Raw genomic sequence first — 16,743 nt, 5'->3', positions numbered from 1 at the left:
AAAACAGTCACTTAAAATGAACTGCAATTTCTTTGTGAAAACTGGTTTGTGCCTGTGACAATCTTACTCTTCAGTCACAAAGACAACATAAGACTACTTTTTGGTTAGATTATGAAGAATAATGCTGAATGTATTTGATGTATTCCAGTCCCAAATGATCTATGATACTCCTGTAACTCACACACTTCGCATTAAAAAGAACTTGCTGAAAATACAGTAACCTAAGAAACATATTTCTTAATTGATGGTTTTCTATCTATGGTCATTGCATACCTATTTGTGAGAATGTAAACAATGAATAAGTGTTTTGACAAGACTGCATTTTGCCTACCAAATTGGCAGTCTCCATATCCAATTGGAACTAACATCAAACCAGGCAGCATGAAGTAATGAACTGATAAGGAAAATAACCTTCCCCTGCACAGTTGACATGTGCCCATAATAGCATTTGCTTGTTACCTACACAACTGTTGTCCTTCCAACTCCTATGCCACATCTGTATTTCACAGATATCCCAGGGATCTCAAAGATTTGTTCAAGTCCTATGTAACTGCTCATACTATGAAGCACTTGTTTGTATTCAATTAATAAAAATGGACTTGAGGAGTGGACATAAAGAACTCGGGTTTTATTTTAGTTGTGCATACCTACGTGATATAGCATTACAAAGTTAAATATTAATTTTGTAAATTATAATACATGAACATAAAATGCGATTTTATTGGCGGAAATAAATAAGAAAAAACCTTGCTCCAAGCAAATCTACTAACGAACGAAACCGCTAGGATTCAGTCCAGACGCCATGTTGTCTGACCAGTCCAGTCACTGTCAGTTAGACGATGGCTTTCACGTTGTGGACTAGGTGTTCTCCAACTTCAGGTGACATTAATAAGCGCTGTTACAAAGACAATAGGACTTCCTTGGACTTTTTGAGAGAACACGGGGTTCTGCCGTCGTCTGTTAATTGCCCGAGGTACAATAATATAATCAGGCCGTCAGCATCCGTGACGACGACGACGACGACGACGACGCGGATGATCTTTAAAATTTGAGGTACCGAATTACTAAATATAGGTTAGGTTACGTAGGTTAATTAAGTTAGGTTAGGTAGATTAGGTTAGAATAGACGAGTTTACACTTTCATTTCTTCGACCTCGGCATCTATCAAAATAAATATAGGATATCATTCAACCGCCGCGACTTCATTCGTTAATAAATCGGTTTTATCAACTTTTTTGTTATTGGTTTCCGCCCAGAAAATCGCATATTACGTTGATGTACTATAATTCACACAATTGGTCATTAATTTTCTATTGCTATATCGCGTAGGCGTGCACTTCTAAAAATCATAATCAGTGCAAGGTGAATCGAGAGATTAGGCAGTGAAGTCCTTAAATTGGATTTTCGTACTGAGGAAGACGAGGCTGGCCGTCAAGATGAATATAATCAAACATGATGTACACATCTTCCCCTGCACAAGTGGCTATTTGCAATTCTTAAAGAAAGGATTCTTGCTGACACTTTTGACCTAAATCAAACATGTCGAAATATAAAAAGTTGTATGAAATATACAAAATATACCTAAATGCTCTCCCACTATCACCTTCCTCTACAACTAGACTCTGCGGACGATAGTTTAGTATATAGGTATGTAAGTAACAGAGCCAAGTGGCACATGACATTTAGACCAGACAAATGTCACCAAATCACATTCACCCGTACTAACTAACCTATCTAATTTGCCCATACAGTACACTACATTACACAAACTTGGATGTAGTTTACCACCGCAAATACTTGGGGGTCCACATTTCAGTGGACATGAGGTGGGCCACATATGTGAGCAGCGTCAGGTCTACAATCATCAGAGCCCATGGATTCCTATGCAAGAACTCAGGAGATGCAACGCAGACATCAAAATTCTTCCTTACAAAACACTCGTTAGGCCACACTTAGAGTATTGCGACACCGTCTGGGATCCACACACTACCAATGGCGTATGCAAATTAGAGTCGACACAAAATAAAGCGGCAAGATGGATCAGACGTGATTACAGACACACTACATCGGTCACTGGGTTAAAACAAGACATTAAACTTGAACCACTTGAAACAAGAAAACGAATCCACACACACCAAATTATGTACAAAATCACGAACAATTTAGATGACACAAACAAAGAAATTGACATCCAACAAATACACGAATAACTAGAGGCAGTCATAACTCAAAATACCACACATACCTAACAAGCACTAACATATTCAAGTGCTCATTTTCGCCCGCAAAACCTAAGAGTGGAATCCTTTCCCATTTTATGTAGTTAGTAGTCCCAAACGTACCAACCCCATCAGTTCCTCTGGCGAAAGTTTCTCATTCTCCGGGAAGCCCCCGCGTTCACGTTCATCGCGGACATGGTGGATCGCCTTACCGGGTCATGCGGTTAAGACGTAAACATAAAATTTACGTCAAACGAAACGATCATTTCATCCTCCTCCACACAGATGCCTCGAATTTCTCCCAGGAATTCACTGGAGTTCTTCAACATCCACGAGTTCACCACCAGTGGCCCGAGTCGTTTACGGGCCGTGTACGCACACCGACCACTTGTTGGATTACTAGGGCAACCATCCGGCATGTCACAAAAGGAGTGTGGTGAAGACATTACGGAGCATGGCAGAGAGAGTGTGTTCAACGCCTCACTCAGTAAAAGAAGAGAGGAACAAGCTGAGAGGGGTATTCTGGGCCAATGGTTACCCGGACCAAGCGGTGAAGAGGTGAACGGTACCACAGAGGGAAAGCGACCGAAGAGCGACGCCACAAGGAGCAACAAGGGTGACGATTTCTGACGGTGCAGTCCATACACTTGACCTCGTAGACCGTCTCTGTTTGGACCTCCTTCACTCTCGATCTTTGACCTTCGTGGGAGCACCGTTCAAAGTGTTGTTTGGTTTATGTGCCACATTGACCCCGTGTCTCCGAAGCAGTCAAGACTGCTTCGGAGACACGGGGTCAATGTGGCACATAAACCAAGCAACACTTTGCACGGTGCTCCCACGAAGGTCAAAGATCGAGAGTGAAGGAGGTCCAAACAGAGACGGTCTACGAGGTCAAGTGTATGGACTGCAACGCGCACAACGTTGGAGAGGCCGGGGGCAGGCCAAGAGACTGCATGAACACCACAGAGCAGTCAACAGGAGGGACCAAAGTTAGGCCATGTTGAATCATTGTGGCAAGTAGCATGAGTTTGATGGTCAGGGAGTGGATGTTTTGTACGAAAACAAGAAGGGTAGCAGGATGTTTTTAGTAGCGTGGGCTTGTGACGAAAACAGCATAACAGGCACCCGACAACGGGCGGGAAGAGGACTTTTCATCCACACCCACAAAAGGGCAAAATCCCAGACATTTGGTCACTTGGGTAACTGTGACGGGAGATTGAGAGCATCCCGCCAGGTCACCGGTGTTTTTTACTTTTTCCTGGACTACGGCGGTCCGGGTTCGAATCCCGCCCAAGGATGAAATAATTTCAGTATCACTACGCTGAGGGTTGTTACTCCAACTTTCGTGCGCGGGGAGTTGGGTGTGTGTGTGTACGTGTATTACCCATAGATCGGTCATACGAGCTCTGATCTCTCATCCGAGAGGTTAATAACTGTCAATCACGAGTCCAACACGTGATCCAAGACTATGGTGAACCATGGTGAATCACACACACCATGTATGTGTGTGTGTATTTACCTAGTTGTATTTTACGGGAAGGGGAGCTATGCTCGTGGGGTCCCGCCATTGTATCTCGCAGTGTCTAGTGTGTGTGTATTCACTTGGTCTTTGGATCACGTGTTGGACTCGTGATCGACAGCTATTTCCCTCCTGGAAGAGAGCTCAGAGCTCGTAGGTCCGATCTAAGGGTAATGCTATGACCTTGCACACACACACACACACCCAACTCCCCGCCCACGAGAGTTGGAGTAACACCCCTCAGCGCTGCGATACTGAAATTATTTCAGCCCCGGGCGAGGGTCGTGTGTGTATTTACCTAGTTGTATTTACCTAGTTGTATATTACGGGAAGGGGAGCTATGCTCGTGGGGTCCCGTCTTCATTTCTCATTTTATCTAAACAATTTTTAAATTCATGTATTGTTTTTGCACACACCACTTTCTCATCTAACTTGTTCCAACTGTCTATTACTCTGTGTGGAAAGCTGTTCTTTTTCAAATCTCTTCTATAGCTGTCTTGTGTGTGTGTGTGTGTGTGTGTGTGTGTGTGTGTGTGTGTGTGTGTGTGTGTGTGTGTGTGTGTGTGTGTGTGTGTGCATTTACCTAGTTGTATTTTACGGGAAGGGGAGCTATGCTCATAAGGTAAGTAAAGGAACAGAATATAATTAAGATACAAAACATTGTCACCAGCACTATCCTTATTATTATAATTATTATTATTATCATCGTAATGTGTCTTGCTACATTGCTTCTGACCCAGGGTAATTGGCGAGATGCAGGGATGACCCGTCATCCAGGAGGAGCCAAGAAAGGAGGGAGAGAGGGGTGGTGAATGGGAGTGGAGTATGAGGGAATGAAATGGATGGGAGTGGATTTATGCCTTTGAATTTAGCTACATCCCTTGTAACGGTGGAAAAGCCATTGGTATGTAAAAAATTATCGTTATTATTACTACTACATTAAATACATATAACAATGTCTTTTTTCCCCTTACAAGGGAGGCAGCCAAAGTCAAAGGCATAAATCCACTCCCACCCATTTCATCCCCACATACTCCATTTCCAATCACTACCCCTCCTTCCCTCTTTTCATTAAATGTCTACCCAAATTTAAATGTCATTGAAAATAAAAGTCTATCTAAAAGATAGCCACCAACAACACCAGCATGCAATTTTCATGGCTAATAGCAACATTGAAATTGATTTAGTAGGATTAGATATGTTAGATCACCAAAATGAAACAATTAGCCCTTTAAATGTCCACCAAAATAAGGCACTTTACATGCCTACCAAAACAAAAGTACCTTTAAAATTTTCCAACATCAGTTTGCAAATTTCATGGATAACAGCAATGAAAATGGTTTAATCTAAAGCATTAGGCATCATATTTAAATGACCAACACAAAACAGCAGGCTTTTTGATTACATGTCCCTTTAAAATTTATCCACAAAATCTACATACAACATGAAAACAAATATTATTCTCTACTCACCAAATATTACATAAAACATATTTATAATTACATTTATAAAAACTGATGTTGCTAATGTAATGTGACCACAATGATAAATTATTATTAGATTAATCAGAATGATCAAAATACTCATCTTAATATTATCCAGTATAGTCCTATGATTAATTTCAAAAACGTTAAGTAAAACATGATATAATTTGATGTGTACTAAAACGGATGTCCCTAATGTAATGTGACCACAATGACAAAATATTAGATTATTCAAAATTATCAAAATAATCCCAATAATCCAATAAATTGCAATATGTCCACTAAAATATCATAAATTTTATGTTAAATCACTTAGAAAGTTAAGTTATACGTATTGTAACCACTAGCAACTATAATATATTATTTAATAATGATCAGTGACCCATTACTGTGGATGAATGACACATGCAACTCAGCTCATCCCTGACATTTTTGTCTTTGTACAGTTGATGTTTCAATTGTCACAGACTCACGTTATCCTTGTACAGTTCTATCAATTGAAGAATGTCCTCACAAAGCCAGTAGAGCTGCAACTTCTGTGACATGATGAGTAAGGCAGTTTGGTGGGTCTTCTGTTGCGCCTCACCAATCCACCACAGTTGGGAGGATACTGGCGCCTCAATTTGAGTGTGCTGCTAGGACTGCCGGGGCTCGGGTCCCTATGATTTGATGCATAGTGTGAGGGGCCTTTAGTGCCATAATGCTCTGCTGGCACTCACGACATTGAAAAAAGTTGTGCGTGAGTTGCTCCAATGATGCATCATGATGACTAAGACCATGTTACAGTAATGATGATGATATGTTTTAACGTCACACACTCCCCCCAATCGGGAGGCTAGGACGGTGCCCCTCACAGAGGGCTTTGTAGCATGGAATTTAATGAACCATGCCCTTGGTTCAACTTCGCCGGTGGCAGGATTCGAACCGCCCTCACCTCGACCTTCGCCGCAAGTAATGACGCCCTAACCCGCTCAGCCAGCAAGCTACAAAAAATATGTATATAATAACAAGTACATGGCCGTGTTGGAAGTGGTTGACATCATATAACAGTTCTTGCAACTCACGCTGTTTACCAGGCTCTGGCTCACGGCTGACCAGTCAGCAGAACAATAAATATGGGCAATTTTGTGGCAGTGTTTTGTAGATTTGGTATTTTTTTAATTTCAGCCAAATTGCTGAAGCAAAAAATAGCACACATCCAGAGATGAAATGACGAATAACAGTCTACAGATGCGTGTGTTTACTTATTTACCTAATTGCAGAATATAAAGAGCAATGCTCATCCTGTCCCCTACTCCAATCTATTATACCTAGCTTCAAATTCATGTATGGTTCCAGCATTATCTATATCCTGAAGTTTTCAGTTATATCTAGATTTAAATCTATGTATTCTTCCAACTTGGTCTATATCATCTAAGCTATTGTAAGTATTTATGCATCTATATAGAAAACTATCTTTTCACATCCTTTCAACGTGTAGTCTTCCTTTGTTTTCATGACCTTGAAGCCCTCCCATCATCAAGAGATCTCATCTGTTAATGTAATCTATCCCCATTAGTGAACTGAATGCAGTAATCATATCACCTCTTTCTCTTCAATCTTTCATAGTTGGCAGACCCAGTGTGTCTTTCCTCATATGGTTTATCTGCCAGGCTGGGAACCTAGTTTGGTTGCTGCCTTGTGTATTTTCTTGATTTTACTTATATTCTTCACTCAGTATGGGGACTAGACCACTGACACACATGCTAATCTTGGACAAATTAAGGTTCCTGAGTTTTTACATCTCTTTGTCCATACAGTGAAAAGTCAGCTTAGTCTTCTGCAGCAACCTGTACATCTCTCCCATAATCTTAATGATACATTTGTCAAGTAACACATTGTTTTGTTTTGTTTTTATCGACACTCCCAATCTTTCTCCTCTTTTGCTTTAATAATGGATTCACTTAATAAGAACATAAGAATGAAGGAGACTGCAAGAGCCCATAAGGCCTACACTAGGCAGCTCCATATCCATCACCACCTGTCACCCCCATCCATAAAGTTGTCTGTTTCTTAAAACAACTGATAGTTTCAGTGCTTACTAAGTGCTGAAACTATCAGGAATAGTTTAACCCTTTGAATACGATGACACCTACATAGGTGTCATGAGGTGTGAGTATATGAGGATGCCAGCATTGGCTTCCTGATTATCTTTAATTTGTAGTTGTAGCCAAGTGACCCTCTTATCCTGGGAACAGGCTTGATCACTTGAGGAGGAGAACAGGGGTGAAAAAGGATTTGGGAGATAGGGTTGATGAAAGAATATTAGGATGGTTTGGACACATGGAAAGAATGAGTGAAGAAAGACTAGTAAAAGAGGTATGGAAGGCAGATGTGGAGGGAGTGAACATGAGGGGACGTCCTAGGATGAGGTGGATGGATGGGGTGAAGGGGGCTTTGGGGAAGAGGGGAATGTCTGTTGAGGAAGGAAGGGAGAGGACGGAAGACAGAGGTGAGTGGAGAATGGTTGTATATGGATGATGTTGTGACTGCATGAGGAGGAATGGGCGGGGGGGTGGGGGGTGGGGTAGTATGTGTGAGTAAATTTTGACGCAGCCCGAAGGGATTTCTCCCCGTCCTCTCCTTATATGCAAAGGGGGACGGAGAGGGGGGGTCGCCGATTAAATGAAGCGGCCTTGCTGTGGATGTACTGTGTCTTGCGACACTGCTTCTGACCCAGGGCGGTGGGCAGGGTGCAGGGATGACCCGTCATCCAGGAGGTGCTCAGATGAGGTGCTCAGATGAGAGGAAGGGTGGGAGGGGTGTGGAGTGTATTTAGGGATGAAATGGGTGGGAGTGTTTTTATGCCTTTCCCTTTTTGGCTACCTCCCTTGGAAGGGGGAAAAAGCCTTGGTATATGTATGTATGTATGTACAAACATTCTGGGGGAGAACGAGTATAACAACTATAACTTTATATTTTATAACACGCATATTGTAATGCATCATCGTACATCAGGCAGCTAATGTGCACATTAATATTTGACTCGGTATTGAAGAGGTTAATATTTTATAGCTATTGCCTATGTCCATTATATATTTTTAATTTCCCATTCCTGACTCAATGCAAAAAGTGTCTAGATATTTTTGCAATAGTCTAGTGTGTGAATGTGTGCTGAAAGATTAGCAAAAAATAGTGGGCAGAGGTGAGTGGAGTGAACTTAGGGGGAAGACCAAGAATGAGATCAATTGATGAGGTGAAGGGGTTGTGGGTAAAATGGAAATATCTGTTCACCAGAGAAATAAGAGGGCAAGATGTATGAGTAGAGAATGGCTGTGAATGAATATTAAATTAGTGTGGCACAAAGGTATTTCCCCCTGTCATTTGTAATAACTTGAGTGGATGAGGGATGCTTACCATACAAACGAAGCAGTGAAGGTGAACAACCTTTGGTTATCAGGCCCAGCTGTGGTGCTGCATTGCTTCTGATCCAGACAGAGGGCAGTGGATGGAGTAGGGGACAGGAATGGCCATTCATTCACAAGGAGCCAAGACAAAGAAGTAAACAAATAGGTGTTGTGGAATGGGTCAAGTGTGGATTGATTCCTTGGCTGCCTTCCCTTATATGGATTAAGAGGCCTTTTGGTGTGTATATCCCTCAATTTAAATGACAAAAAAAAAGGGGGGTAAATCAGTCTGATATAATAAATTCAACATGTTTACTGTAATTCAGTATCATACTTGCCAAGGATTGTGAAGATGGATGTTGATATGAAGTGATTGTAATTAGACTTGAAAATTTAATTTGAGTCACTGTATTTAGTCCATTGCCTCCAAAATCCATTAAATTAGGTTCTGTTACACTGAGGGATGTGTTTATAAATATGTATTACTGATGACACTTCATTAAGATTTGTTGCCAAACTTCTCGGGATTGTGGAACCCCATGAAGCTGGACCAAATATGTGGTCAATTATGGTACAGTAATAAACAAAAGGAAAAATCAATATGCATAATAGTTTCAGGTATTTATACTCAAACTACCCATTTAATTCCAAAGTTTGTACATAAAACACTCAAGAGGTTCAACATCATCTAGTATTAGCACATTTTAGTTATCCCCTACATTCCTAGTTACCTTTCCTCCAATTAAGTCTCAAATTATACCTAAACTTTCCCTGAAAACTGAAATTAAATTATTAGGATCTACTTTTAAATAGGTAGGGAAAAAATGCATATATTTAAATTCCTAGAACAAAGTAATTTAGGAAACAAAATATAAAATATTTGACAAACTTTCATCTGTAATCATATAAAATGAGGCAGTCTTCTTGAAGTAACAAAAATATATAAAGTTCAAACACATACATGATGGTTGAATTGGCCATCCACTGCAATGTCTACACTATAATCCTCAATATTTTTTTTTTAAAACTATATGGATCTGCTCCAACTAAATCTTGTCTCAACTAATTTGTGCTCATCTATTTCCTCGGCTATTAATACCAGGATTACTGTCCAAAAATCTAATTCATTTAGGAGTTTCACTTTTAAACAAAGATGCAGAGAGGAATGGAAGGGAATGGAATATGGAGTGCTGGACAAAAGGCCAGGCATCAGGGCCTAAAGAGTCATTCAGGTCAACAGGATCTGCCTGAGGTGAATAAGAAATACAACTTGCACTCTTTCCAACCGTTTTACATGTATGCGTCTCAAGATCCTGTACACAAGAAAATTCTGCATTACAAATAGTACAATGAAGATCATTTTCTTCAGTATGTGTTTCCATGTGTTTTTTTAAAGTTTCGGATTGCGTAAATACTGCAACACAAAGTCTACATCTATAAGTTCTTTCACCTTTGTGGCCTGCATGTCTCCGAAGGTGATATCTCAAACCACCTCTCTGGGAAAAAGCTGCATTACAAACGGAACATTGATAAGGCTTTTCGCCGGTATGAGATCGAATGTGCAATTTGAGGTACACAGCCTGAGCAAATGCAGAACCACATATCGTACACTTGTAAGGTCGTTCTCCTGTATGATTCCGGAGATGCGTTTTCAATGTCCCTGCGTATGTAAAGGCGCGATCGCAAACTGAACATTTATAAGGCTTTTCCCCAGTATGTCTGCGAAGGTGCACTTTTAGATTTGCCGCCTGGGCAAATGCAGAATCACAAAATGAGCACTTGAAAGGCCTCTCCCCTGTATGTGTTCTCGTGTGTATTGTCAGACCTCTTGCATGGACAAAAGTAGCACTACAAATTAAACACTTGTGAGGTTTGTCATTGGTGTGTGTCAGTACATGATCTTTCAAGGTACCTGTGCGAGCAAAGGCAGCATTACATATTACACATTTGTGAGGCTTCTCGCCTGTGTGTGTCCGAATGTGAAGTTTGAGATGAGCTGGTCGCCGGAAGCCAGCACTACAGATTGAACATTTGTGCGGCTTTTCACTCGAGTGTATTTTCAGGTGACTTCTAAGGGCTTTTGCATGAGAAAATGCAGAACTACAAATTGAGCATATGAGGGTCTTTTCACCAGTAGTAGCCATCTTGCTAGATCTTGGCATATTTACTTTTTACACTTTACCCTGTAGGAAGCCACTGTAGCGCAGTAGTAGCAGTTGCAGCTGGCAGCCACTAAGGAGGTCAAGAGCATGGATTCAGGATCTGGTCACAGTGCAGAGGTTAAACAGACATCCACTCTGAGCAATGGTCCTTAACCACTGTCCCAGCACTGAACATGAGAGTTTGTGGCATAAAACAGAAACATCACTTCTGCTACCCTGTATCTTGTAACTACTTATGTGATAGAACTTCTGTATATACTTCTTTGCTTCATCAAATCTTGGATGAGATTTTATAGCTCAAGTCCCAATTCCTGTTTTCCAATCATGATTCCTTTCCTAATGATTTGTGTCATGTTTGTAACAACCATTTCTGAAAGTGTTAAAAATAGCCTTTGTTAGAAATCCTACACAGTGTAATGGTGTACAGTATTACATTAATACATGGATTTGCAATGCAAAAAAGGTACTTAAACATGCATTATGTGAATAACCATTTCAACTTGTAGCAATGTGCACATTGCATCAATAAATTCATTAGGATTAATGAGGAAGATTTGAATGTATTGTCTCAAGGGATGGGCACTGAGAAGGACAACCTCTCTGCTACCCTTCTCTGAAGCCCATGAATATCCTCATCTCTTCCTGGAGCTCCAACCTCAAAGAGCTAATACTTAATTTGCAGAAAACTGTAAAAAAAAAAAAAAATGTAATTTCTTCATTCCTCATCCTACTACCCAAAGGCATAGATTTACCCCTACATTCACACCACAAATGCAACTGTCCAGTCCTGGAGAGACCTAGGGAAGATGAGGAGAAATGTTGGGTGTTACAGGATACAAGTTTATAGAAGAAAAAATTTATTATGAACATATACACACACAAGGTCTGGGAATGGAGTCAGAAGTGGGAAATGGACTTCAACATTAAGAAATGTAGTATAATGGAATTTGGAAAAAAAAAAATATATATATCAGGGCAATGTAAAAATCAGTGCAAAGGAAGTAAAGAAAGTTGGTTCCAAAAAAAGGCCTAAGAGTAATCATCACCAATGACATGTCCCCAGACAAGCAGATAAATAAGTCTGAGAAACCTACAATTAATTAAGATCAATAAAAGTGGCTTTTAATTACTTGAATGTGGTAATGGTAAAGAAAATACTAGGCACACTGATAAGACCAAGAATGAAGTATGCAGCAACACTATGGACACCCAGTATAAAAAAGAATATAAGGAAAATAGAAAGAATCCATGGATCAACAACAAAGATGGCCCCAACACTTTCAAGACATATGAGCAAAGATTATCTAAACTGGAACTACCAACCCTGGAACAAAGAAGAGAAAGAGGTGATCTGTTGACCATTTACAGAATATGAAAGGTATGGAAGTCCTTGATAGAGAAGATTTATTAGATTGGGACAGAAAAAAAAACAAGAGGAAATGAAGAAAAACTCAAAAAGGACAGTTACAGCAGAGATCTGAAAAAAGCAGCTTTACACACAGAGTGGTGGATGTCTGGAACAAATTGGATGAAACAATAGTGTGTACAAACATCATACATTAGGAACAAACTAAATGTTGTGAAATACAAAGATAGGTCACCATGAGCATAGCTCCCCTTCCCACATAATACAAGGTAAATACACATTTAAGGCTAGGTATAATAAAATTGGAGGGTAGGAGATGGGACCCAACAAGTGTTGCTTCTTTTCTGTATACTACAATTAGGCAAATACAATCAGGTAAATACAATTAGGTAAATACACACACACACACAAACACAGAAAAAAGCTAAATAAAACTGAAACAATAGGTGGAGTACAAAAAAAGTTACTGGAATGGATGGAAGATTTCTTGAATGGGAGAAAAATGAGAGTGGTACTTAAGAGACAAAAACTCAACCTGGGAAGAGATGATAAGTGGAGTCCCACAGGGTTCTGTATTAGCTCCAATAATGTTTGCCATATATATATATATATATATATATATATATATATATATATATATATATATATATATATATATATATATGTGTGTGTGTGTGTGTGTGTGTGTGTATGTTTATGAGTATTTGTGTGTGTATATATATATATATATGTGTATGTATTTATATGTATATATATATGTATTTGTATGTATATATATATATATAATATATATATATATATATATATATATATATATATATGTATATATATATATATATATATATGACATGGATAAAGGTGTGGAATGATATATGAACTTCTTTGCAGATGATGCAAAACTACTAAAGAAAGTATAAAGGAAGATTGTGAATCACTACAAAATGACCTGGACAAAGTCTGGGAATGAGGTCAAAAGTGTGAAGTGAACTTCAACATCATGAAATGTAGTATAATAGAATTTGGAAAAAGTAAAAAAAGAATATTGGAACAATATAAAATTGGTACAAAGGAAGTTAAAAAATTGTATAGACTTGTATAGACACGGTAAAGGAAACATGGACTGGAGGTGAAGCTTTATTCCTGACGTTTCGTCTAACGACTTTCTCAAAGGAATGAGCATACTAGAAACATACAGAGATTATAAACCCGCCTTATGGCTCAAGGGGGTGTGCGAACGTATAGCGCTGCGTCCTGATTGGCCCGCTGAGACAGCCAATCACGAAACGCTATATTAGCTGAAGATTTGGCCCAGGTGAAGCTCCCAGCCTTATTGTTGATATTCGGACGAGTGGTGAAGTACGCAGCTTCTATAGATTTTCTGACCTTCTTATCCATACCTTCGTGTAGAATCTCGGCTCGGTTCCATTGTGGAAGTTAAAAAAGTTAACTTGGAAAGAGACCTAGGAGTAATTATTAGCAAAGACATGGCACCAGACAAACATATCAACAAAATAGTTGGAGAAACATTCAATTTACTAAGATCAATGAAAGTGGCCTTTGACTACTTGGATGAAGAAATGGTAAAGAAAATATTAGTTACATTGATAAGACCAAGATTGGAGTATGCTGTGACACTATGGACACCCAGTACTAAAGAGAATATAAAGAGATTAAAAAGAATTATAAAAGCAACAACAAAGACAATGCCAACACTCTCTAAATTGACATACGAACAAAGATTGGCCAAACTCGAACTACCAACCCTGGAACAAAGAAGAGAAAGAGGAGATCTACTAATCATCTACAGAATTATGAAAGGGATGGAAGTCCTTGATAGAGATGATTTATTAAAGTGGGATAAAAGAAAAACAAGAGGACATGAAAAGAAACTTAAAAAGGATAGCTATAGAAGAGATCTGAAAAAGAATAGCTTCCCACACAGAGTGGTGGATATCTGGAACAAACTGAATGAGGAAACAGTGAGTGCAAAAACTATACAAGAATTTAAGAACAAACTTGATGCTGAAAGATACAAAAGCAGGTCATTACGAGCATAGCTCTTTTCCCGTAAAATACAACTAGGTAAATACACACACACCATTCAGGTCACTCATGGGGATACATTGCACTGATAGAAGAGATCTCCTGATTAAAGATGGGAGGTCATGGATGTAAATTAAGACCACATGTTGATAGGATGTGAAGAAATACAGTTTTCCATTTAGATGTATAAATATGTGGAATAACTTAGAAGGTGATATAGTCCAAGTTCAAACATTGCACGAGTTCAAATCTAAATATAATAACTGGAAATCAAAGAGAGAGATTAAGATGGAACCTTACATGAATTTGAGTCAAGGTATGTTAGAAAATTAGAAAAGATGGGACCCAATGACCATTACTCCTTTCCTGTATACTACAATTATGTAAATACACTGATCCCCAGCCTGACAGAAAGGAAAGACCAAAAGTACTGGGTCTGACAACTTTTAGAGATCGAGAGAAAGAGGTGATATGATTACATTATTCTGGTTGCTAAAGGGGATTGCATTGAGAGAAGAGATATCCTGATTTAACATGGGAGGGCACTAAGGTCATGAGAACAAATTAAGGATGTGATAAAATACAGTTTTCCATATAGATGCATAAACACTTGGAATAGCTTAGGAAGTGATACAGCCCAAGGTCAAACAATAAATGAGTTCAAATCTAAATATGATAATTGGAAATCAAGGGTATAGATTAATTCGGAACTGTACATGAATTTGAGGGTAGGTGGCATGAGGAAAAATTAGAGAATAGGAGAAGGAACCCAATGAGTGTTGCTCCTTTCTTGTAAACAATTAGGTAAAATATGTAAATACACACATGTAAATGGCACCTGCACTTGCAAACCTATCATATGAGGAGAGATTGGCTAAACTGGAGTTACCAATGCTGGAGCAAAGAAGAGAGAAAGGTGACCTACTGACCATCTACAGAATCATGAAAGGCGAGATACTCGATAGAGAGGACTTACTAAACTGGGACAAGAGAAACACAAGAGGACATGGAAAGAAAATAAAAAAACATAGCTACAGAAGAGAACTGAAGAAAAAACAGTTTTCCACATAGAGTAGTGGACACTTGGAACTGGATAATGATATATTATGCGCAAAAACCATTCATGAGTTCAAAAGCAAACTAGACACTGCAAGATACAAAGGCAGGACACCACAAGCATAGCTCCCCTTCCCGCAAAATACAACTATGTAAATAAAACTAGGTAAATACCTGACACCTGACAAACATGTAAATAAATTATTTGGAGAGACATACAACTTATTAAGATCAATGAAAGTGGCCTTCAATTACATAGATGAGGAGATGGTTAAAAAAATCATTGTTACGCTGATAAGACTGGAATTAGAATATGCTGTATCAATGTGGGCACCTAGCACAAAAAAGAACATAAGAAAATTAGAAAGAATCCAAAGAGCAGCAACAAAAATGGCACCCACACTGTCAAATCTGACATATGAACAAAGATTGGAGAAATTACAGTTGTCAACACTAGAACAGAGAAGGGAAAGAGGTGATTTGTTGACCATTTTCAGAATTATGAAAGGGATGGAAATTCTTGATAGAGACGACCTATTAAAGTGGGACAGAAGAGAAACAAGAGGACACGAAAAGAAACTAAAGAAAGACAGTTACAGAAGAGACCTGAAAAAAAAAAATAGCTTCCCACACTGAGTGACCAATGTCTGGAACAAACTGAACAGAGAAACAGTGAATGCCAGAACTATACACGATTTTAAGAACAAAAAGGACATGGAGAGGTACGAAAACAGGTCACTACGAGCATAGCTCTTGTCCCGTAAAATACAACTAGGTAAATACACACACAGGGATCAGAAGCACAAGGGGACGGGAAGAGGAAGAGTAAGGGCATAAAATCAAGGGCAGTGAGGCATGGATATGGGCATGGGGAGGAAAGATTGGAGTGGGGAAGCAGAGATAGGGTAAGTGGGGGGGAGGAGGAAAGGATGCAGAGGTGGGACAGCAAGGTTATGGGCGGAGTAGAGGTGGGAGAACAGGGGAAGGGAAGTAGGGATGAGAGGTGGATGAGGAAGAGAAGGTTTACAGGTGGAAAGGCAGGATTATGGGATGGGACTAGGGGTGGGAGTGAGTGAATAAGGGCAAGGAAACAAGGTTGCATTTACCTAATTTACCTATTTGTAGTATACAGGAAAAGGAGCAACATAGGGTCCTGCCTCCTACTCCCCAAGTTATCATACCTAGCTTCAAATTTGTGTGGAGGAAGAGGAGGGGAAAGGGAAGGTAGGCAGAAGGGAGAAGAAGGAACGGAAAGGGAGCAGGGAAGGAGGAAGGGGAGGAGGAGGAAGAAAGGCAGGGAGGAGTGTACAGGTGTGTGTGTGTGTGTATTCACCTTGGATCTGCTGCAGTCTCTGTCGAGACAGCCAGACACCACCCTACGGCAGTGAGCTCAGAGCTCATTATTTGCCGATCTCTGGGTAGGTCTGAGACCACTCACACACCACACACCGGGACAGCAAGGTCACAACTCCTTGACTAACATCCCGTACCTACTCACTGCTAGGTGA

General features: G+C 39.7%; 2 protein-coding genes across 3 annotated transcripts in view; both read right to left on the bottom strand.

The window, feature by feature from the left end:
• The window catches only part of LOC143031594 (uncharacterized), a 33,973-nt gene extending 31,990 nt beyond the window's left edge, over positions 1-1,983 (bottom strand). The window contains exon 1 of one of the 2 annotated variants that reach the window (XM_076195662.1): positions 1,786-1,983. In XM_076195662.1, the coding sequence (XP_076051777.1) occupies positions 1,786-1,837 (52 nt within the window). In that variant the 5' untranslated portion in view covers positions 1,838-1,983. The remainder of the gene's footprint in view (positions 1-1,785) is intronic. The other variant, XM_076195661.1, reaches the window with a different exon arrangement.
• Positions 1-16,743, bottom strand: part of LOC143030363 (uncharacterized) — a 57,226-nt gene that overhangs the window by 38,718 nt on the left and 1,765 nt on the right. Inside the window, exons 2-3 of the mRNA XM_076193514.1 lie at positions 9,735-11,140; positions 5,809-5,936 (exon numbers count right to left, since the gene is read on the bottom strand). Of these exons, the coding sequence (XP_076049629.1) occupies positions 5,809-5,936; positions 9,735-10,770 (1,164 nt within the window). The 5' untranslated portion in view covers positions 10,771-11,140. The remainder of the gene's footprint in view (positions 1-5,808; positions 5,937-9,734; positions 11,141-16,743) is intronic.

This window comes from Oratosquilla oratoria, chromosome 12 (assembly GCF_046742065.1).
Source record: "Oratosquilla oratoria isolate Oo_2021 chromosome 12, ASM4674206v1, whole genome shotgun sequence".
In the NCBI taxonomy this organism is placed as follows: domain Eukaryota; kingdom Metazoa; phylum Arthropoda; class Malacostraca; order Stomatopoda; family Squillidae; genus Oratosquilla; species Oratosquilla oratoria.
The sequence above is the reverse complement of the archived record's forward strand: the minus strand, read 5'-3'. Positions and strand labels throughout refer to the sequence as shown.